This window comes from Sitophilus oryzae, unplaced genomic scaffold, assembly GCF_002938485.1.
Source record: "Sitophilus oryzae breed Bouriz unplaced genomic scaffold, Soryzae_2.0 scaffold_1582_pilon_pilon, whole genome shotgun sequence".
Lineage (NCBI taxonomy): Eukaryota > Metazoa > Arthropoda > Insecta > Coleoptera > Curculionidae > Sitophilus > Sitophilus oryzae.
Window position 1 is genome coordinate 3,433,572 of NW_022146261.1, and position 24,622 is coordinate 3,458,193.

The 24,622-nt window shown below is 32.6% G+C and overlaps 2 protein-coding genes across 5 annotated transcripts in view; both read left to right on the forward strand.

Moving 5' to 3' along the window:
- LOC115879643 (transmembrane protein 11, mitochondrial) overlaps window positions 1-24,622 on the forward strand; it is an 86,918-nt gene that overhangs the window by 10,484 nt on the left and 51,812 nt on the right. The gene's annotated exons all lie outside the window — the stretch shown is intronic.
- Window positions 419-3,679, forward strand: LOC115879642. 4 transcript variants are annotated; one of them, XM_030896536.1, is made up of 5 exons: window positions 419-743; window positions 855-1,013; window positions 1,247-1,306; window positions 1,466-1,534; window positions 1,593-3,679. In XM_030896536.1, the coding sequence occupies exons 2-5, from the start codon at window positions 927-929 to the stop codon at window positions 3,588-3,590; spliced, it is 2,214 nt and encodes a 737-aa protein (XP_030752396.1). In that variant the 5' UTR covers window positions 419-743; window positions 855-926; the 3' UTR covers window positions 3,591-3,679. The 4 variants fall into 4 exon arrangements, with proteins under 4 accessions (XP_030752396.1, XP_030752398.1, XP_030752399.1 ...); XM_030896538.1 differs by lacking the exon at window positions 855-1,013; XM_030896539.1 differs by lacking the exons at window positions 855-1,013; window positions 1,247-1,306.

Below are 24,622 nucleotides of genomic sequence, written 5' to 3' on the forward strand. Positions count from 1 at the left end.
ATATTTTTGAAAGATACGAACTAAAGATATGTTTTCTTAAATGGGATGCCCTGTATATTTATAAATTTTATGGTCTGGCTTGCCATAAGCATCTGAAAAATATATATCATTCTATACTTATTTTCACTATTTACTGCTATATTTAAAAGTTTTTATTAAAATATCATATTTATTAGTAGGCCATGATTGATAATGAACGAAACTAAAGAACAGTGTTGCCAATCTGTGTGGAATTCCACAAAATGTGTGGAATTTCCTCGAATGTGTGTAATTGGTGGGGAATACTCAAATGTGGGCGTTTTGTGGGGAACTTAAATACTCAAAAAGAAGAAAATTGTAAAGCGAAGCAAATAGAGTTTTAAAATCAGTGATAAAAACAAAATATCGATAAATATCGCCCGGCTCTAGTTTAAAAAGCGCGAAACGGGCCGCGTATGAATAGCATGTACTGCCATCTACCGTGCGTGCTATAACTATGTATAACGAAATCGCCTCGTCTCTTTTTAATAACACTACTTAATAAATGATAGAAATATAACTCAGTGCCCAATGCACCCTCTAAAAGAATTTTAAATTTTAAACGTTAGACAAAGACGTATGGTGTTTTGGACGTATGGGATCCACAGGTTAGAGCACTCTTGGTCTGTGGAGCACTCCTGCTGTGCACTCCTGTGGAGCACTCCATAGGTGTTAGGTTCTAGGTTGTACGTGTTTAGCACAGGTGTTTAGCTAAAAATTGTGTGGTAAGTGTTTTACTAGGTCCTTTATTTATAGGTAATTCTAGTTTAAACTACATTATTCCAATCGAAAAGTAAGTGAATCTAGTTTTTGTTTTATTTTTCTATTGCTATAAGGTGACGGCGCGGCGTAGAAAAAAGGGAACGGGTGTAGGCATATACTTTACTTAGCCTTTCTGCATTTTAAACATGGATAACTGGTTAATTAAGAAGCCAAAATTAACAATTAATAGTCTTGAATTAGATGCAGAGAATCAGAATGTAATGGATGTGGAGGTTAGTTTTACCTGGCATTATGGGTTAGCAATATTAGCATTGCATAATAAAGTGGTATTGGTCAATTATAATACAATATGATCGAAAAAATACAGCGTCAACGATGGCTATGAAATGAAGATCGATGTCATTTTATATGTAAATTTCTATGGGAAATATCATCGATCTTCATTACGCAGCCAACTGGACGCCGTTTTTTTCGATCATACGGTATAATAAATTCAATCTTTTAGGATAATGGAAACACTGCAAGTAGGCCTGAATTAGACGATCAAAATCTAATAGATGTAGAGGTTAGTTTAATATGGTTATTAGGTATGACATGGTATTTTATATTTTATAGTTTTGGTGTACCTACTTTTAAAAAAATTATAAACATTTAATTTGCATTGAAAAACCTGTTAACAAGGTATATCCTAAAATCAAAATAAAACAAAATTAACATTTTTTAGATCAGTGACAATGAGAAGATTGCTTCATGTAGCTCAGTAGAATCGACGTTAAAAACAACTCAATTAGAGGTGTCAAAAAATCTCATTTAATATAACAAACTTGGCTTTTACTAAACTTGTGTTTTAGGGCGAATCCCAGAATAAAAAACCTTCAAAAAAGAAATTAAAAACTGGCGAAGCAAAAAGATATTACAAATTTATTAATTCATGGTTGCAGGAGCCAAAGTTCAAAGACTGGCTTATTAAACTAGAAACCACAACCAATAATAAAAACGAGTATGCCTTTTGCAAGGCATGTAACATGTCTTTAGTTGCCCATAAAAAAGACTTATATAGACATGAGTCAACTGAAAGGCATCAAAACAATATTAGACAAATTGCGGGTAATTCCAAAATAACAGATATATTGACAAAGCGGGGAGGAGAGGCCACTAAACGAGCTGAAATAAAATTATGTGGTCTTCTTGCCTCTAACAACCTGCCATTTCTACTTATGGATACTCTTGCGCCATTATGCTCTAATATTTTTCCAGACTCGCAAATCGCTAAAGACCTCAACTTAAAAAGGACCAAAGCAGCGGCGTGTGTGAGGGAAGCATTAGGCAAACAATTTAAGAAACAACTTAGTGCTGAACTTCAGAAACCCGGCTGTTTTTTTTCCATAATTATGGATGAAACTACGGACAAGAGTACTTCTAAACAATGTGCCTTTACCATTATATTTTTTAAAGAGTCAGTTGAAACTAGATTTTTTGATATGGTTGAGGTTCCAAATGGAGATGCAGAAACTCTCTTCAATACATTAAAAGATGTAATCGCTAAAAAAGATATACCGTTTTCAAACTTGGTAGGATATTCCTCCGATACTACTAATGTAATGTTTGGAGAAAATAATTCGGTTGTATCGCGATTAAAAATTGAATTTCCAAATATTTGTTGCATAAAGTGCTCTTGTCATTTAATTCACTTGGCATCATCAAAAGCCTGTCTTAACTTACCGAGGTCTATAGAGGATCTTCTGCGTAACGTGGGGGCTCATTTTAGTAGGAGCGCATGCAGGCAAGAAAAATTTCAGGAGTTTCAAAATTTTTTTAACGTTCAATTCCACAAAATAAAACTCCTTTCTAATACAAGATGGCTTTCAATGCAAGGCTGCGTCGATAGATTCTTAGAACAATTTGATGCTCTAGAAGCCTATCTTACTGATTTAGTATTTACGGATCACTCAAGGACAACTGAGGATATGCTTTCTATCATCAAAAACAAGTTTACCCGTATCTATTTAGAGTTTATGTCCTACGTGCTTGGTATTCTAAATAATTTTAATATTTTATTCCAGACCGAAAGCCCCTTGTTACATAGGCTGAAACCCGAAACAGAGTCCCTTTTAAAAACTTTATGTTCAAATTATATAAAGATGTCAGTGGTGAAAAACACAAAAAATATTTTTCAAATTAATCATGAAAATCCACATTCTTTTGTGGAGCATGAAAACATGTATTTAGGCATACAAGCCACAGAATCTTTAAGTAATGTTAAAGATCATGTTTCTAAAGAGGACCTGTTGCGATTTTATACAAGCTGCCTCAATTTTTATATTAAACTGGTTAGTGAAATTAAAAAAAGGTTTCCTTTTGATGATAGTGTTTTTTCTTTATTAGAAATACTAGATCCGTTAAGAGCACAATCATTTGAAACTAAGAGCTTATATAAGGTCTTGGAAAGGTTTCCCATTTTAAGAGAATATGTGGACCCCCAGGAGCTCGATAGCGAGTGGAAGGCCCATGCATTATTGAATTTTGCAGAACATGGTTTACAATTACCCATTGAAAGTGCCGAAAAATATTGGGTCAAAGTGTTTGATTTAAAAAATACGATCAACGAAATTTTATATCCAAATTTGAAAGTGGTTATATCTTTTTTACTTATTCTTCCATTTTCTAATGCGTCGGTAGAAAGAATATTTAGTTCTTTAAATGACATAAAAACCGATACCAGGGTAAATTTAGATAATTCCACTATGGAAGCCCTACTACATACTAAACAGGGTATCAAATTAAATGGTGGAATTCTTAAATTTGAACCCGATAAAGAAATGTTATCCACTAACATTTGGAAAAAATAAAAATTATAATGTTACCATTTTTTATAACTTTTTTAGGATTAGTTATATATGTTTTATGTTTGTTTTTCCTAAATAAATCTTAAAATTTTTATTGCAATTTTAATACGTTGGTCATATGGTCAATACCTACTCAAGACTGTCAACTGTCATTAGTGTCAATGTTTCAAAATCGACCTAAAAATACATGTGTGGAATTGTGTGGAATCACCCTAGGTTTGTTGGGGATAATCGGTTCAAGCAGTTGGCAACGCTGCTAAAGAATTATTAAAAGTATACTGCTATCTGTCTCTTGTTTTATTTTGGGAGCCACTAATAAATTCTTTTATATTAGGGAAACTTAACTCTCTACCGCTATTTGTAAATCTTGGAAGCTATCGTACCGGAAATTTTAGATATTACTTTGGCTAATTTACGTGAAATATACTTTCAGCAAGGGCTCCTCCTCACAACTTTCAAAATATTAGAATGTTGTTAAATTATTATTTCTCAAGGGTCTTGTGCAGAACAGGTCCCCACGAAATCGTGGTTTTTTTAATTTTTAATGTGGATCCCATAGTTAATGGAATGGTTTAAAAGAAAAAAATTGTTGGATGAAACACTTTTTCTACGAAAAAAAATAATTGAAAATTCCAAATTTTCACTACATTTCAATGCGAAAACTCCCTATTATAACCTTCATAAAGACAGTAAAATACAAGGTTATGCACAGTGTTGCCATACTCACCCTGTGTAAAATCGACGAAAACGTTCTTACTACTTTATATTCATTTTTTTACATTTAGTACGCACTTTAAGAACACGAAAAATTAAAAATATAATAAACGAGGCAAAAAAAAACACTATAAAAAATAAATTGACAATAAAATCATTACACAGTATTTAGCACAATTGTTTAAAAATATATTTTTCCCGGATTTGTTCAGTAAGATTCCGAAATCGATGTGATCTGCGTACTTCCAAACACTCCCCACCAACCTAACCTAACCAATGCATTAACACCCCCAAATAACCAGGCTAACCAATGCATTAACACCCTCCAAATAACCAGGCTAACCAATGCATTAACACCCTCCAAATAATCAGGCTAACCAATGCATTACCACCCTCCAAATAACCAGCCTATCTAACCTAACCTAACCAATGCATTAACACCCCCAAATAACCAGGCTAACCAATGCATTAACACCCTCCAAATAACCATGCTAACCAATGCATTACCACCCTCCAAATAACCAGGCTAACCAATGCATTAACGCCCCCAAATAACCAGGCTAACCAATGCATTAACACCCTCCAAATAACCATGCTAACCAATGCATTACCACCCTCCAAATAACCAGGCTAACCATTGCATTAACACCCTCCAAATAACCAGGCTAACCAATGCATTACCACCTTCCAAATAACCAGGCTAACCTAATTCAGCCTAATGACAAAACTTCATTGATTACGCGTCGAAAAACAGTATATATTAAAAAACTTATATTTTCGTAGAACCTGAAAAAATCCGCAAATTTTATTTCAGAAATTGCTTTTAAAATAATCCACACTAACGAATAAGCTACTAGACAGTTCAATTTTTGTTGCACTAAAGTGATAACTTACCGTTTTAAGTCCCTCCACAACAACTTTATTTCAGAAGATAATCATATAAAGTAATTTTATTGACAACGTCGCAAATTCTATGCGAAGGCCATAGATGACATACCGATGACATACAATCGAAAAAGTCATAAAATTGCTATCTTGAGCTGATGTAAATAAATATATTTTCTTAATTTTTATGCTTACAAAGAAGATTCGTTACATTTTTGTGCTTAAATTAGATCATTCCACGTCTATATAAGGTAATAAAGTACTAATATGTGATGTTTTTACTGAATCCGTGTAGAAAATTTAACATATTTACTGTCCGTCGCCTGTACCTAAAATACGTTTTTTTGCCGCTTTTTAAAGATAAAACACATTCATCCAACAATTTTTATGCTTAAAAATATTCAGTTTAAGATAATTTTGCAAAAAAATCCCAAAAAAGTGTTAAATGCGTGGGGACCTATTGTGCACCAGAGCCATTTCTCAAATCAATGAATTCGAACTAAGGAACCCATATGATGGCCTCCCCGATTCCCGGATTTGTCCGTTCTCGATTTCTGATTTTGGGGATTTTTGAAATACGAAATATATCGTGGCAACTACAACAATGTGGAACACCTGAAAATGCTTTAATAATGCAAGCTTTTAGACATTTGCAAACCCATCCCGTTACAATAAATTCCGTTATAAAAAAAGAAAAATATATTCACAGATTCAGTGGTAACAGTTCAAAAGTAAAATATATCAATCCTAAATAAAATTTTAATATTGTTGCGGACCCGTGTGGCCTCGGCATAACCCAAGAACGGTAAACTAATAGGATTGCTCATCCTTATAAGACGTACGCACAAAACATCCCCCTTTAAAACTTCATCTGTCATGTTAAGAAATGAAAGTAAATAATAAAGCGCCTCTCGTGTTTGTTCGCACTCTAAAAATTTCAATTAATGCCTGTATATATTTTTTACATTTTTTTAATTGTAAAGTAATATATTACATTTAAATGGAATATATTACATAACAATTGTGTCAATTACAGGATTACAAGCTTGTTTTCTAACATTTTTTAAATAAAACGATTTATAAAATTTCAAAATATGTATATTTGTCGTAGGTATAAAAAAAGTAAAATATAAAATGGACAAACGCTTACTTACATTGCAATAAAACTTTCGCTTTTAGTTTTGCAATCCAAACGCAATATTTCTATTTCACAAATAAAAATATCCGACAACACTAAAATAACTGAAACTTCCGCGGCTGACAACGAAAACTGAAAAATATAACGGCACATTTTGTTTTGGACCTGCATATCAACATTACGCTGTACTATTATGTGTTTGTTGTTGAAATAATATAAAATATCTAATTATAACATGTAAATTTTAATATTTTAACATGATTTTAACTACTTTTGACAATAACTAACTTTTTGTTATCAAGATGACATGGCAACTGACATATATGTCATAATATTTGAATCTTAAATATCTATGTAATATAATTTAAATAATTATTATAATGCAAATTTATACTAAGAAAACATTTATACATTCACAAAATACAACAAAGTCTAATAATATAGTTTGAAAACAATGAATATTGAATTAAAATTGAAAAAGTTAAACGCGACCCCTTGTGTCAAAATTAGATGATTAAATTTTCGAATTTTTACACCATTTGATGACCGGTGGCGCCTCTAGTGTTTGTTCGGGCGGTTGGTCGTTTACTCCCGCTTATGGCCATTAAAGAAAAAGTTCTAAAGGGGGATGTTTTGTGGACGTACGTTCGCCTCTTCCCGCGCTTCAGCTGACAGTTGTGACGTCATTGTAGTCCTTGTTATGATAGTGTGTATTATTAGTTGCCTATGGTAAACTTATAAAAATAACAGCTGAGAAATTTTGAGTTAATTATTTTGTCAATTTTAAATGTGAAAAAGGTGTTTTTAACGTTTCTAGAGCTATAGAGTGTATAAATATGTTCATTTTGTGTTGTGGATTGTGGCAAAGTGCTTACTAAGTGCCTACGATATTGTTTATTAATTATTTTAAAGCAAAATATGGAAGTACTCTAAAAAGAATGCCTGCAAAAGGTGATGCTGGGAACTGCTGTTCTTAAAAATGCATTATCCGAGTATTTAATACGATTTATACAGTTAATTTTCTCTACTGCATACATATAAGGTGTTTAAATAAATAAAGTAAATAATGAACGTTTTGTATCCGGCAACCAACAATGCACGTGTGTATATTATTGGTTGCCGGATAAGGACTAATAACCATGACAAAGACTACAATGATGTCACAAAGCGAGGAATTTTCGCATGCACCTGGCTGACACTTTTGGCTGAATGAGCAGTCCTATTAGGTTAACTGCTCTTGGGCATAACCTAACTAAAATGTCCCGCCCCCATATGACCTTAATATCGCCTTAAAGAATAGACACCGTAATGATTCATTCGAACGTTCGAGAACAATCGAGTTCCACTGGAATGGAGTAGTATATACGAGAACATTCTAAACCTTCTCTAGGCACCTAATGATCTAACGTCTAACGGATTATTCGAGAACTGCTTAGCTGTGGGTATATAAGCCGACGTCTGGGGCCTGAGGAGGACATAAATAAATAGACGAGTACATACAGTTGCCGCGCTAAATTCAAAATAAATTCTTTCTAGATAAATAGTTATAAATAGTTTGTATATAGTTCTTTAGTATTTTAATTGTTATTGTTTGTTACTTAGTGTAAATAAATTGTGTTTAAATAAATTGTGACTTTCTATCCAAACGGAACCGACGAAAAACGTAACAATTGGTGTCAAGTGTGGCGTGTGTGATAGACAAGAAAAATAAAAAGACTGACCATGGCTCTGAAAAAATTATTGAAAGACCTGAAAGTGTCGGAATTAAAATGCATACTGGAAGAGAGGGAATGCGAGACAGATGGAAAGAAAAGCATTTTGCAAGCCAGATAGAGACGTTTTGAGGGAGGAAGGTGAGAATCCTGAAATATTTTGCTTTGAGTTGGAAGGTGACCGTGACTCGTGCCTACAAAAATTAGAAGATAAAATGACGGAAAATTCTCAAAAATTGGAAGACAGTTTGAATGATAAAATGAGTGAAAATTCCCAAAAATTAGAAGATAAGATTATGGAAAATATTCCCAGGATTTAATCAATATTTTAGAAGACAAGATAACAGAAAATTCTAAAGACATACAGGCCAGCTTTAATAACAAAATACTTAATTTAGAAGAAAGTTTATATAACAAGATAGAATAATAGAAGATAGTAGAAAATTCCAGGGAATTAGAAGAAAAGATACACAAGACAACATAACAGAGATTGAGGAAGATGAAAATAGAAAAATAGAAATTTTGAAAGAAGAAATAGCAAAGGTTAATTCACCAAAATGTCAAGAATCATCGGAGGACCCGAAACTAGTCGAAAATAAGTATGCCTCAAAGTCAGTTATGAAACCTCCACAGTTTGACGGAAAAACCGCTTGGGCCAACTTTTTTTCCAATTTTTTTTTCCAAAAGCTACCGCTACTAACTATCGCGGGGAGATTGCGGGGAGATGCGACTGACTTCCTGCAGACACTCTCACCATCGGAACAGGGAGATTATCAGTAATTGGTACGACATTTAGAAATGAGGTACTGCCAGGCTCATTTAGAGAGCAAATTTTCACCGTAACTTATTTTACTTATTTTGCTTATTTTTAGGAATAAAACTAAAACTTACTTGAATAACTTGAATAATAACGTTTAATTAGCTTACTTCTTAACTGTATATATAACTTCTAATAATATCTTATCTATTAAATCTCTTCACCACAACAATTTCTTGGGATGGAGTTGTCTCCGATAACTGTAATATAAAACCTCATTAATAAAATATCAATTTGTCTGTTTAAAACCTACCTTTCTTTCTACAGTGGTTACTAATTCTTTATTAAGACTTATGCTTGTGTTAGGATATTTTCTTGGCATATTTCTTCGGAGGATTCTTGAACATAGACTTGATGTGATTATCTTTTGTCTGTTTCAACGCAACAAGTGGGAATGTTGGGTCTACAATATACATATGGGTTAAGGATTTTATTATGTATTTTTCCTGTGTGTAATCAATTGGTTTTACCTGATTATAGTTGATTTTTCCCTAAATTTCATCTTGTTTATATTACGATTTACAGACTGACGTTTCAATTGTTGTCAGCTGATCGTGTGACACCGTCGTTGAAGTTTGACAGATGGATCTTTGTAAATTAGGTTTTCGATCTTTTTAAACGGTTTTTATATATGATCGGAAAATGTATTAATAATTTTCCGAAGATATTATGTTCGTATAGGGATTATTATAATTTTATTATGATGTTATAAAATGTTTCACTCAATCCGTATGCATTAAATAAAATTTTATGTCGAATTTTATTTTGGGTCTTTTGTTTTACTGGTTGCCAGTGTTGGATTTTGGGTTGGTATCTTGGAGTCCAGCGTCTTTTGCGGATATTGCAAACACGCGTCCTTTTTCGACTTTGAACCATCTTGGTGAAAGCAGGGGAAGCCTTCTGATCTCTGCCGAAAATAAAAGAAAGAAATTCTAGTGAAATTTTGGCTGGTCGCCGTTCCATATTGGGATTGCTCAGTAGAATTACGGTCTTGGAATTCATTGAGGGTCAAGAAGACCGATTGGCAAGAAATTGAGCTTGGCCTGTGTAGTTGGAATTCCGGGGAAAACCTTGAAAAGGGATATCTTTGTTGGTTGGAGGACAGGAGCTGTAGATGGGTGCGTGGACGTACTGGGATGAGTACGAGGACAGTTAAGGAACCCATTTCCATGGAGTAACATGCGTTGAGACGCCATCTTGTCTTGGAAGGTCCGCATGGTGGAAAGGGTTCCTTAGTGATGATTACGGTTTAGCTTAAGATTTTTATCAATTTTTTTTTGTACTGGATTTGGTACTGCAACTAATGCCATTGTGACGTGAATGCCACTGTGACGAGGAATGCCACTGGGATACTGAAGACCAGACACCTGGATTTTCTCATGGACTGACTGGAACGACCACTGGATGACAGATAAGACTTTAATCATCTCTTATTTTATTGCGTTTATGATTGATTAAAATTTATTACATTAAATATACGATCGTATGTGAACTTGGTATATCAGGGGATTTTTACATTTAAATTTCATTTTATTCTTTATAGACTTAATCATAATCACAAATACGCATCAGGGTTGTTCACAGTTTAGTCACAACAATATTTTGTGATACTATTCATGATTTAATTTATTTTACGGATAGTTCATTTTACTAGTATATATATATATATACATATATATATATATATATATATATATATATATATATATATATATATATATATATATATATATATATATATATATATATATATATATATATATATATATATATATATATATATATATATATATATATATTTATATATGTTTTCTCTTGGTTTTAGGTCAGTAATAATTTTCCTTTTTATTTCATTAAGTACATTTATTTTTTTTATACACCGTCTTACGTTTCGACCATTTTTTTGGCCTTCATCAGAGTCTACAATTTATACATTAAACGAATTTTTAAAAAATCATTAAATATACAATAAAAATATTTTTGTTTTACTTACCCAAGAACGTAGATCATAGAAAGAAACTTTATAAAAAACAATCACGGAACACATTTAACAAGCAGGACGGTTGCGAATTTTCAAACATATTTTTTAATTTTACTATAGGGCCAACGACCTACATACAATAACTAATATTATAATATAGAAACATATAGTTTGCTCAGCCTATTTACATCTTTTTTGTCGTTTATTGATTTTGCGTTTTTTTGTATTTCTACCATTTCGAGGAATTCTCTTTTGTCATAGATTCAGTTCTCAAAATCTTCGTTTGGCTGTAATTAAATGTATGTTCTTTACTATTTTCATGATTTCTCAGTGCAGTCTGGTTTTTATCATATTTGTGGCCCTTAATCTGATTTTCCAGATATTGACTAGTTTGGCTCGATGTATACTGCATCACAATCATTGCATGGTATTTGATATACGATATTACTTTTTTTTTTTGTTTATAGGCGTTTTTGCTTTTAATTTACTGAAATTTTTATTTAACAGGTTGTAGCCACGGTGACATATGTTAATTTGGTATTTTTAAATGTTTTTGTAGTTGTTGAGATAACCCTTTATGTATGGAACAGATATGAATTTATTGTCTTTTTCTTCTTATTTGCATTTGCAGTGTTTGTGTTGTAAAATTTATGTATTCTGGATTTAAATATTTTATTAACTAAATTTTCGGGGTAGTTGTTTAATTTTAAAGCATCTTTGGCTTTTTTCATAGCTGTTTTTCTAAATTCTGGATTGGATAATTGTATAGCACGATCTGCCAAACCTATAACTACTGATTTTTTCTGCGAAATTGGGTGATTGGATGAAAAATTTAAATATCGCGATGACCATGTCTTTTTGGTATGCCATTCCGTTTTTAATTTTCTTGAATTATGGTGTATGGTGACACCTAAGAAATTTACTTTTGAATTTTCCTCCGTTTCTAAAGTAAATTTAATATTTTAATGAAACTTATTGAATTGCTTATTATACTGTATATATATATATATATATATATATATATATATATATATATATATATATATATATATATATATATATATATATATATATATATATATATATATATATATTTATTAAATCGACGGAGTCAGACCCGGTACGTTGAAGATAGGCCGTCAGACCGGGGTATATCGGACGAAAATGTTCAAGCGATGCCTTCAGGCCCTGATGCTGGACCGTTTAATTTGTCCCATTTATATAAAAAATAGAGGTTTATTCGTTTTCGCCAGACCCACGACGTTGCCGCTTTTAATTCTCAAATATTTATATTAGAATTAGACGAACGGACCTGTTGACGCGGTAATTGATGACAGTGCAGAAGTAAAAACGGTGCATTTCTGCTATAGTGAATATTATTGTACTTATTGTTAGTATTAGATATATTCTGTCTTATAAATGTATCTGTACGAAAGCGTTTTTATCTGAAATTTCTTTAAAAATTAAATTTCTTTGTAATAAGCATAATCAAGTTACAATGCATTATCAATTTCGTTTAGTAGATTTTGTAAGTGTTTACTAAGTGATGATGGAACCCCGTATATTATCTTTATACTTTAAAAGAAAAAAAGTTAAAAGTAAACTGAATATACGTATTACTGTAGTGTGTAGCCACAGTTTAAAGAATACGTGTAGCCGTCAAAATTTTTGTTTCACTTAAATTACTATTTTAGATCTCACTGAACGAAATAATGCAATAAAATTAATTATTGTGAAATAAGTGAATACTATCATATTTATTATCGAAAAAAAAACGGCGTCAGCGATGGCAATGAAATGAAAATTGCTGTCATTTTATATGTAAAATTATATGGGGAATGTCATCGATCGTCATTTCCATGCCAACTGGACGCCGCTTTTTTTCAATCATACGGTACCTTTTTGTGTAAACTTTTTCCTGTGGGGAGAAATATCATACAAAACGGCCTTATCGTACAGTCATTATCATATATACGATGATCGTAATTACTTTGATGTAATTACTTCGACAATGAAATCATACCACCGAAATAAATCTTTAGGTACTCGTACAATTCTTTGACCCGTCGATCGATTTAGATGAAAAAAATCTTTAGGCACTTCTATAACGTAATCATAGCACGAAATAAAGTTTTTTGGTACTCGTACAATTCTTTGAAACGACGATAGATTTAGACGAAAAAAAAATTTAACTACTACAATGAAATCATAGTGCCGAAATAAATTTTTAGGTACTCGTACAATTTTTCGACACGATGATCGATTTAGATGAAAAACTTAGGTACTTCTCTATATGTATAACCTGATGTGAACATGTCAAAATCGACATATTATATGTGTCATTGAGCATTCACCATTCTATTCGTGAGCGTATCGGTGGTAACAGCGTAACGACCTTGAATAGATTTCCAGTAATCTCATTGGCTGGAAAAATTCTATCTGTCACAAATTTTATCTATCAAATTGAGCTGTCAAAATTTCAGCCAATAGAATTACTGGAAATCGATTTGGTTGTCGTTACGCCGTTACGCCGATACACGCCGTTTTAGGATAGTGTGGATGCACCCTCAATAGAATGACATATAATATGTCAATTTTTTGACATTTTCGCATATGGTTATACATATAGAGAAGTACCTAAAGTTTTTTACTCGTACAATTTTTGACCCTTCGCGTCGCGTCGCGTCGCCGCGATCGATTTAGATGAAAAAAATCTTTAGGTACTTTTACAACAAAATCATAGCATCAAAATAAATTTTTAGGAACTCGTACAATTTTTTGACACGGTGATCGATTTAGATAAAAAAAAACTTTAGATACTCGTACAATTTTTTGACACGACGATCGATTCTGACGATTGTCATTTCAAAGGTAATTTGACGCCGTTTTTTGGAATCATATGTATGCCATGTGTATACTTATCTAATAAGTAAAGTGTATTCATTTAGAATATTAAGATATTAACTCAGACGAAAAAAATCAAAATAGGTAGAAAGTATTCTTTAAGATTGTTTCTACCAAGTTTTATTTAAAAAGTGTAACAAACAGAGAACTATTATTATTATAGGGCCCCTCTCGGACCACTTGGACGAGTCCATTATAAAAAAGAGCGAGGGACAGTAGGTAGAAAAAACATATGATTTGATTTGTCACGAAAACGTAAAGTTTATTAATAAAAGTGTTTTGTTGAAATTCTTCGAGTTTTATCATAAAGTTTATGGTTCGACACACAACAAAATAATTATAACGAATCCCCGTCACAAGACATAAATAATTTAAAGTCTAATCTGGCGAGTTGAGTTTGGATGAAACTATAAAGAAAATGTTTAAAAGTGTAATGTAATCATTTAAATTTAAATAAAATTCATATAGCAGTAAAGTAGTAAAAAGTGTAGGTTTAAAAGCATGAACTTGGGAATTCCCTATTTTGTATAGTCTGGGGAACCACCTACTTTTCTGGGAAACACATACTTTCAAGTTCAATTTATTAGAATTGTGATTAAAAGAAAGCACTATTCTCATTCATATTGCGATTAATGAATATTAATATTAATAATATTATACTACCATATAATACTCAAGTTAAGTTTTCGAATACATAGTAAGTAAACATAGATAGAAGATAGAACATATTATAGAGATGCAACCATAGAACGTGTTTGTCATATTTATATAGTGTTGGTAGATAGCATCCAACCGTAAACTGAATATACAACGTAGTACTGTTGCAATCAATATTTTTGTTACACTAAAATTACTATTTTAGATCTTACTGAACGTAGTAATGTAATAAAATTAATTATTGTACTAATTAACCATATAATCGAAAAAAAACGGCGTCAGCTGTGGCATGAAATGAAGATTGCTGTCATTTTATACCGGGTGCGTCTCAAAAGTGGCTCACCGCTATAACTTTTTAATTTTTTTTAGATAAAAAAACGAGATTTGGTATGTAAGTATATGACATAAATTGGGAATGATTGACGTATTCAATTGTTTTTGGTCACTTCCTGTTTCACCGAAAATGACTACAACTTTTGATTTTAAATGACACCCCCGGTATATTTACATTATTTGATAGAAAATGACACTCTGAATCGAATGACATATCATATGTCAACTTTTGACATTCTCGCTTTAAACAAATTGTTTTTTAAATTTCAATCTAGAGTGCCATGGCTGTATTAAAAACGCTAATTTTAATCAAGAAGCCTTTGAAAAAATAGATTTGATAATCTAATGATTTTCGTGTCTTGTCCGGGCCCGTTGTTATAAGATGCCCAAATCGTATTTTTAATCATATCTCAATTTTTCCAAACGGAACAAGGGAGGCTCGTTAGCATATTTGGAAAAAGCATTTTTTACCAATAATTTGGTACCACACACATATGGTATTTCGATTCAAATTGTCATTATAAACCGCATGTTACAATTTCAAATAAACCATATGCGAAAATGTCAAAAATTGACATATTATGATGTCATTCTATTGAGGGTGCATCCACACTATCCTAAAAACGGCGTATCGGCGTAACGGCGTAACGACCTTGAATAGATTTCCAGTAATTCTATTGGCTGAAAAATTCATCTGTCAGAAATTTTATCTGTCAAATTCATCTGTCAAAAATTTCAGCCAATAGAATTACTCGAAATCGATTCAAGGTCGTTACACCGTTACGCCGATACGCTGTTTTTAGGATAGTGTGGATGCACCCTCAATAGAATGACATATAATATGTCAATTTTTTTGACATTTTCGCATATGGTTATACATATAGAGAAGTACCTAAAGTTTTTTACTCGTACAATTTTTGACCCTTCGCGTCGCGTCGCGTCGCCTCGATAGATTTAGGTATCCACACTATCCTACAAACGGCGTATCGGCGTAACGGCGTAACGACCTTGAATAGATTTCCAGTAATTCTATTGGCTGAAAAATTCATCTATCAGAAATTTTATCTGTCAAATTCATCTGTCAAAAATTTCAGCCCATAGAATTACTGGAAATTAGAGTAATAATAACTTTCATATTATAGAGATGCAACCATAGAACGTGTTTGTCATATTTATATGGTGTTGGTAGATAGCATCCAGCTGTAAACTGAATATACAACGTTATTACTTGTAGCAATCAACATTTTTGTTACACTAAAATTACTATTTTAGATCTTAGTGAACGTAGTAATCTAATAAAATTAATTATTGTACTGATTAGCTACCGTATAATCGAAAAAAAAATCAGCGTCAGCGATGGCTATGAAATGAAGGTTGCTGTCATTTTATACTGGGTGCGTCTCAAAAGTGGTCCACCGCTATAACTTTTTTATTTATTTTTTTTGGATAAAAAAAACGAGATTTGGTATGTTAGTATATGACATAAATTGGAATTGATTGACGTATTCAATTGTTTTTGGTCACTTCCAGTTTCACCGGAAACGACTACAACTTTTGATTATTAAATGACACCCCCGGTATGTTTTTACATTATTCGATAGAAAATGACACTCTGAATAGAATAATATATCATAATATGTCAACTTTTGACATTTTTGCTTAAAAAATCTTATTTTAAATTTCTATCTATTATAGAGTGCCATGGATGTGTTAAAAACACTAATTTTTAATCAAGGAGCCTTGGAAAAATAGATTTGATAGTCTAATGATTTTCGTGTCTTGTCCGGGCCCGTTATAAGATATCAAAATCGAATTTTTAATCATATCTCAATTTTTTCAAACGGAACAAAGGTGGCTCGATAGCATATTTGGAAAAAGCATTTTTCTACGAATAATTTGGTACCACAATTTGGTACTCGAGTCAAATTGTCATTATGAACCGCATGTTACAAATAAATCATATGTGAAAATGTCAAAAATTGACATATTATGATATGCCATTCTATTCAGAGTGTGATTTTCTATCGAATAATGTAAAAACATACCGGGGGTGTCATTTAAAAATCAAAAGTTGCAGTCATTTCCGGTGAAACAGGAAGTGACCAAAAACAATTGAATACGTCAATCAATCCTAATTTATGTTATCATTTTAATAACAAAAACATACCAAAACTCGTTTTTTTATCTGACAAAATAAAAAAGTTGTAGGGGTAAGCAACTTTTGAGACGCACCCGGTATACGACGATCGATTTAAATGAAAATAATTTTTAAATACTTCTACAACGAAGTCATAGTATCGAAATAAATTTCTAGGTAATCGTACAATTTTTTGACACGACGATCGATTTAGACGAAAAAATTTTAGGTACTTCTACAGCGAAATCACAGCATCGAAATAAATTTGTAGTTACTCCTACAATTCTTTGACACGACGCGCTGATCGATTTAGATGAAAAAAAATTTAGTTACTTCTACAACGAAATCATAGCATCGAAATAAATTTTTAGGTACTCGTACAATTTTTGACCCGCCGATCGAAATAATTTTGTTTCTAATATTTATTAGCCGAACGACCGGATTTTTTTTGTCTGAATTTCTTAATATTCTAATTAAAGTATGAGCATTTTGTTTTCTACCAAATATAACACGGCTATATCTTCGTTTCCCTTTAATAGTTTGCTTTACCGTGTTGCCGGTTCTTGGGTCTGAATACATCGATTCAACGTAAATCGGCTTATACACTTATACTAATGTCGAAGGTGGCGCCGCCCGTGACAATACCGGTGTACCCCCAATCGTATATAAAAAACGTAAAACCATTTTCAGGCCCAGCTGAAATTTGGTCAGGGGAAGTGGGGAAACCGTTCTAGACGATAACCACTGAATCGTACTCGTGACCCGACCCCGGGCCTGAAATGTCGAAATCGGGTCTGAGCCCAATGAAGCAACGTAGTTTTGGGCTCGTATAAGCGGTTTAATAAATTCTATATATATATATATATATATATATATATATATATATATATATATATATATATATATATATATATATATATATATATATATATATATATATATATATATATATATATATATATATATATTTTTTTTTTTTTTGTTTCTGTTTCTTTGACCTGTATACTATATATTTTTTGTTTTCACTCTTGGCTTTAGGTCGTTGGGGTTAAAAGATGTTTCTAGATTTTGTTCATTATTTTTTTATTTTGTGACGACGTTTCGACAGTATATGTCTTTTTCAAGCCTCTTGAACGTAGATTCTTACAGAGTTAAAATTTGTTAAACTGGACAACACAATAACACATATTAACTATTGTTTTTAATTGTTTTTGGACATTACACTTTACTATAGAGCACGTACGTATTTATCGTTATCACCGATGTCTACTGACGTAGTAGACATCGGGTATTGAAAAAAAATCGCTTATAAGAGAAAAAAAGTCAGTGGCGTACATGCTTTTTTTAGAAAAATATTCCAGCGATAACCCATATGCACGTCCCTGGTGAATATGTCGACATTTTTTTATCTTTAAAATATGTCGCATTTACCCTCAGTAAATTTTACCCTCAAAATTTCATTCAAAACGCTAGAAGTACTTGGAAAAAATTTATAATAAATCGCTAAAATATTAAGACTAACATCCTGTAGCTACTAAACAAAGCAGAATCGGACCTATGTTGATAAGAAAAATAAATCTTATTTTTACGTGAGGAATCTCCTTACGATGACATGTTTTTTGAAACACCCTGCATATTCCACAAAATTTATATTTCAACACGCGTTTATTATATGTATCGTAGATATTTAGGAATAAAACTTTTCACTTAAACTGCAGAAATATAATTACAATATTTTTATGATTTAATTTTATTAATATGAATTAGTATATAAAATTTTATATGACTAGCTTTTTCCCGCGACTTCGTTCGCGTTAGTGATGGGTTGTTTATTTATCTATGTGTTATTTTATAACAATTATTTAGAAATAACATAACGCAACCGTTACTACTTTTAAAAAATAACAGATATAAAATAACGATACGCAGAGATCGACCGTTCGTGAAACGAAGTCGGCGCTCTGCACCGCCACGAAATTCGATGCAGCTCGAAACAATTCCAAAAAACAACTAGTATAAATTATGGATGGAAAACATGTTATTTCGACAACCATCGATACAGGCGGCGAGATACAACAGACAACGGAGTGGGGAATGCGCTACGGCGCGGCGAACGTAGCTGCATCGGTCGATGGTCGTGTGGGGCTTGCAACAGCTTAAAAATAATAGGATATAAAAGAAGCAGCTTTTTTGAAACAGTTACGGGCATAACGCCTGGCGGTCGAGATAACAGGAGTGGGAAAGTAACGCTGCTGCATCGGTCGATTGTCGATGGAGGTTCGAAATAGGTTGGAGAATAACGCATCAGTTGTTTTAGATACATTGTTTTTCAACCTGTTCCGAGCATAACGGGCGGAGGTCGAGATATTATGGCGCTGTATGTTTCAGTACTTATTTATTAAGTTTCAATATTTAGGTATTTATTTATTCTGAAAAATTTTCAGAATAATATTTTAAGATTTTTTAAAAATGTATACAGGGTGTTTTGAAAAATCTGGTCATTGATTAATGACGATCCTGCTTAAAGCCCTTGATTAAAAAGCTGATTTTTGGAAAACGGATTTACTTTAGGGTGTAGAGGTTCGATAAGAAGGGATTTTTCGAAACTCGAATTCTAAGGGGGTGAAAGCACCCTCAAATATTAGAATTTTTATTTTTTATTTAAAAACCGGTGAGTTTTTCGGAAAAACTGTTAAACACGTATATTTTATTTTGTTGTTTTACATATTTTAAGATTTTTTAAAAATATATACAGGGTGTTTCATAAAATATGACCATTGAGTAATCACGATTCTACTTAAACTGCTCGACGTTTAAAGCTTATTTTTGGCAAATGTGAGAAAATTTTATCCAGTTTGTATGGTAATGGAAAACCTTGCTTTACTTTATCATCACCATTACAAATTATTAATTCGACGCGAACGAAGTCGCGGGTACACGCTAGTTTAAGTGTAAAATTAATTCGAACTCTAGTGTGTAGTTGGTTTACTTATGAACAATATACTACACATTTTCTTATATTGCTATTTTTTGACCGCAAATGGTAAAATCATAACTAAGAGCTTCTCGCCCGTCGAGTGAGATGCACCCTGTACACTGCTACGCAATTCAGGATCTACGCGGATCGAGGGGCAGGGCGTAGGTTGATCGGAATGTATAGGTATAGACGAGTGGCGGAATTTTGGCTTTTTTTATATCACAATTTGTAAACAGCGCTTATTTGTAAACAACCACCGTTTTTAGAGAGGTATTTTAGATAACAATCGATATTTAGAAATGTTTTGACACCCTGGAAATACTACCACCGAGCACGTCATTGTTGCAACTTGCTACTGCGTTAATACGCCTGGCGGTGACCGCCTCATACTCTTTCAGATATTTAACAATAAAACAAAGAAACCTGTTATTTTTAAGCTGTTATTTTAAACTGTTTTTTTATAAATAACTATAACAGTTTCAACTGTTATCTAAAAATTACAGTTTTGCCCATCACTAGTTCGCGTTACACCTCGAATCGTTCATGCATTGATTTAAATTATTGTTTACCTCTTTATGGATGGAGCTAGTGAGTCTTACAAAAATGCACTATTTAAACTACGTTTTTAACAGTTTTAGAGCTACTTGTATTTCATATGAAAGTTAGCAATTCTGGGTATTATACAGGGCGAGTCTTGAATAAGTACAAATATTTTCAGGGCTGGTAGATCTCGATTAAAGAAATATATTTTCTCTTTCCCGTTTTTCAAATAACTCTAAAATAACCGAGTTATTTTAGTTTAAAAATTAAAAAAAATGGTTAAATTTTGAGAAGCACTATAGCTTTTCGGATTTTTCTGTCTGGTAAATTTAATCTACTACCTATGTTGCCATGTTATCAAGAAATTATGGTTTTTAACTAAAATTCCAAAAAGTTTTTCAAAAAATTCGAAATTTTCAAAAAAAGAAATTCGCGAAAAAGCTCATAAGCGTGTTTCTGGGGTTAAAATATACTACCGCTAAAAATAATTGCACTTATTTAAGACTCGTCCTGTATATCCTTTCAAAAAATCGATTTTGTTATTTTTGACTTACTAAATATTTTTTACTTAAAATTTATAAAAAGCCGTCAATATGCGAATTTCAAGAGTATTTTAGTATTTTTCAAGAGTATAAAAAATCCGAAAATTTTAAAACCGTTTTTTATTTTTTCATCTCCTTTATGACACACTTTGTATACCAAAAATAAAACCTTGATTCGACCCGTCTGAAATAAATGAATAATTCTAGAAGTTATCGAAATCAAAGTATTTCAATGAAGTTCAGTTCAGTGACCCCAAAATGATTTTGACATCTAGCTTTTTAACTCTTTTTTCCAAATTTTTCTAACTACTTCCATTGACTGAAACTAATTATGTATGGTTGGATAGAGGGTGGATGGCGCTCTTCCGTGGCGGTTTTTTATTTCTTAATTATGTATAGGGTGTTTTAGAACTCGAACCAAAGTCTAAATTTTGCAAAATCTAAAATAAAGTAAATCTCTCGAAAATAATAAATAGTGAATAGTGAGTTGTTGTTTGCTAGCGTGCACACATTAAAGGAGATATATACCTACGTATAGTCGCGTGGAACAAAAGTGAAGCCTGTTTTCGGCTTTTTTTTGGAGTGACCAACAATTTTAATTTTGGTTACGGAGTTATGATTTATTAGGTTAAGATACCAAAAACTAAGTTCAATTCTGTTAAGCTGCAGGTTATTTTATTCTAAGTTTGTCAAGAACTCTGACAGATATCTGTCAAGTCTCTGACAGATATTGAACGTTTTCAATTTTTAGTGTCCTATTTAGAAAAAGATGAGGCATTAGTAATTAAAAATATTCCTATTACTGAGGCTAATTACCTAACTGCATATAATGCTTTAATTAAAAGATATTAAAATGATAGAATTTTAGTGACAAGTTATTGGCATTCTTTATATCAAGCTCCGTTAATTAAATCTAGATCTGCAGTGGAATAGAAAATTATTAGCAATTTTTTATGAAAATTTGGCTGCATTGAACTTATTCAGTGATCTTGATTTATTAGATTTTACGAAATTTAATCTACTTTCTCAAAAACTTGATCAATCTTTAAAAACGTAATTTGAGCTTGAGTATACATGCAAAACTTTTCCTACCTATAATGATTTATTCAATTTCTTAGAGAAACATTGTAAAGCGTTAGAAAATAGTCAGTTGTGCCAAAAGGCAGAATTTAGCAATAGTTATAAAGTAGTTGACAGGTCAAATAAAGATGGTAATTCATATAAACCGAGTGGTCAAAGTAAACGAAATAATACATTTAATTTTATGACAGAAATAGATGTTTCTATGTGTAAATATTGTAAACAAGATTCTCATTCGTTACTTAAATGCGATGCTTTCTTATGTGCTGAAGTGAATGATAGACATTCATTTGTGAAAACTAATAAGGTTTGTTTTAATTGTTTGTCCTCTGGCCATCCTGTGAATAAGTGTGTGAGTACAAAGGCATGTCGTGTATGCCATAAACGTCATTATACTCTGTTACATTTTCCTTCAAAATTATCTTCTCAAACGTGTGATTCATCACCTCTTTCTACCAGTGCTGCTGCAAATAACGTGTGTGTTGAAGAAGGTGTGAAAGCTTTTTCTAGTAGGGTATTGGATGAAGGTAATGTGTGTTCAAGGCAGGTAATGTTGTTTGCTACAGCAGTGGTTCATGTGCATAACAGTCGTGGTGCACCAGTCAAATGTAGAGCGTTTCTGGATTCGGCTAGCCAAGCTAATTTTTGAGTGAGGCTTGTCTCAGAAAATTATCTCTACAGCCAAAAAAATCTTCTACATGTATTCGTGGCATTAATCAGATGTCAATGTGTGCAAAACAGGGCAGTATATCGCTAAATGTGTACCCTTATCAGAGTAGCAACCCTCTTTATTGTGTAGAGGCTGTAGTGTTGCCCCAAATTTCGGAAGCAATTCCCATGTCAAGCTTTTCTGCTAATAAGTGGAATTATCTTAAAAAGTATAAACTAGCTGACCCTGATTTTAATAAAAACTCAGATGTGGATATTCTTTTGGGGGTTGAGATGTTTCCGCAGATCATTCAACCAGGTTTTCGAAAATCTGAAAGTGGTGGACCTTGTGCTGTTAATACCACTCTGGGGTGGAGTCTATTTGGTTCAGTTAATGCAGTTCCAAATTCATCAGTGATAAAGTGTTTTACTACCCTTGATACATCCTTGAATGATTCTATTAAGAAATTCTGGGAAGTAGAAAGTATTCCACAGAAAGTAGTTCTTTCGCCGGAAGAAGCTACTTGTGAACAAATTTTCTCTAAGAATGTGACTCGTGAATCAAGTGGTAGATATGTGGTTCCTCTTCCATTTCATAGTGTTCCGTCTTCGTTGGAAGAGTCTAAAGAACAAGCGTTACGTCGTTTCATGCTTCTGGAGAATCGATTGACAAAAAATGCAGAATTAAAGTCACTTTACAGTGAATTTATGAAAGATTATCTTCAGCACGGTCACATGACATTATCTAGACCTCTAACTTCTACTACTGAAGGGTACTTCATTCCTCATTATTGTGTGATAAAAGACGAGGGTTCTGATAAAAAAATTCGTGTTGTGTTTGATGGTAGTGCAAAGCCATCTAATGGACTTTCTGTGAATGACAATTTATTCGTGGGTCCTAAACTTCAAAGTGAAATTACTGCTATTTTATTGAAGTTCAGGAATTTCAGTGTGGTGTTTACTACTGATATCAGACAGATGTATCGTTAAATTCTTGTGGCCACAGAACATAGACATTTTCAAAGAATTTTGTGGTATTTTTCCCCTTCTGATCCCATTGTAGAATATCAACTAAATACGGTTACTTACGGTTTATCTTCCAGTCCTTACCTTGCTATTCGTACTCTTCTACAATTGGCTAAAGACCATGAAACTGAATATCCCCAAGCAGCCAAAAATATTACGTGAAACGACATATGTGGATGACATAATGGCAGGGGCTTTTAGTATGTCTGAAGCATTGGAAATGCAGCGGCAACTTATTGAATTGTTATCTTTGGGATGTTTTGAGTTGCGTAAATGGTCTAGCAATGAGCCAACTTTGTTAGAATCAGTTCCTTGCTCTCATCAGCGAGTGATATCTTTTAGTGATAAGGAACCAACTGGTATGAAAATTCTAGGATTACAGTTGTCTACATTGACAGATTCTTTTTATATTCTGTGAAACCTGTAAGTAAAGAGTGTACGAAGCGTAATATATTATCTGAAATTGCGAAAATATATGATCCGTTGGGATTTTTGGCTCCCACGATATTGGTTGCCAAGTGTCTAATACAGAAATTGTGGCTTCAGGGGTTGGAATGGGATGCTTTACCTTCTAGGCAAATTGTTGATCAGTGGGAATTGTATCACAAGCAACTTTCTATTTTGTCTATACTCTCTATACCTCGGTGTGTTATACGTGATGAATGTGTGGATGTTGAAGTTCATGGATTTTGTGACGCATCGGAGATTGGTTATAGTGCAGTTGTTTATTTACGGCAAGTGCTTGAATATGAAGTTGTGGTTTCTATGTTGTACTCCAAAAATAGAGTAGTTCCCTTGAAGACGATGTCTATTCCTAGATTAGAATTATGTGCAGATTCTCTTCTTTCAGACTGTATTGCATTCGTTTTGAGTAACATAACAAATGTGCGAGTGAAGCGAGTGTTTTGTTGGTCAGATTCAACTGTAACATTGGCTTGGATCCG

Bases quoted from the DNA above. Each gene is read 5' to 3' on its own strand.
- LOC115879642 (XM_030896536.1), top strand. From the start codon at position 927: ATGGATAACTGGTTAATTAAGAAGCCAAAATTAACAATTAATAGTCTT. The intron at 1,014-1,246 runs GTTAGTTTTACC...TCAATCTTTTAG, and splicing joins AGAATGTAATGGATGTGGAG to GATAATGGAAACACTGCAAG. The intron at 1,535-1,592 runs GTGTCAAAAAAT...CTTGTGTTTTAG, and splicing joins TAAAAACAACTCAATTAGAG to GGCGAATCCCAGAATAAAAA.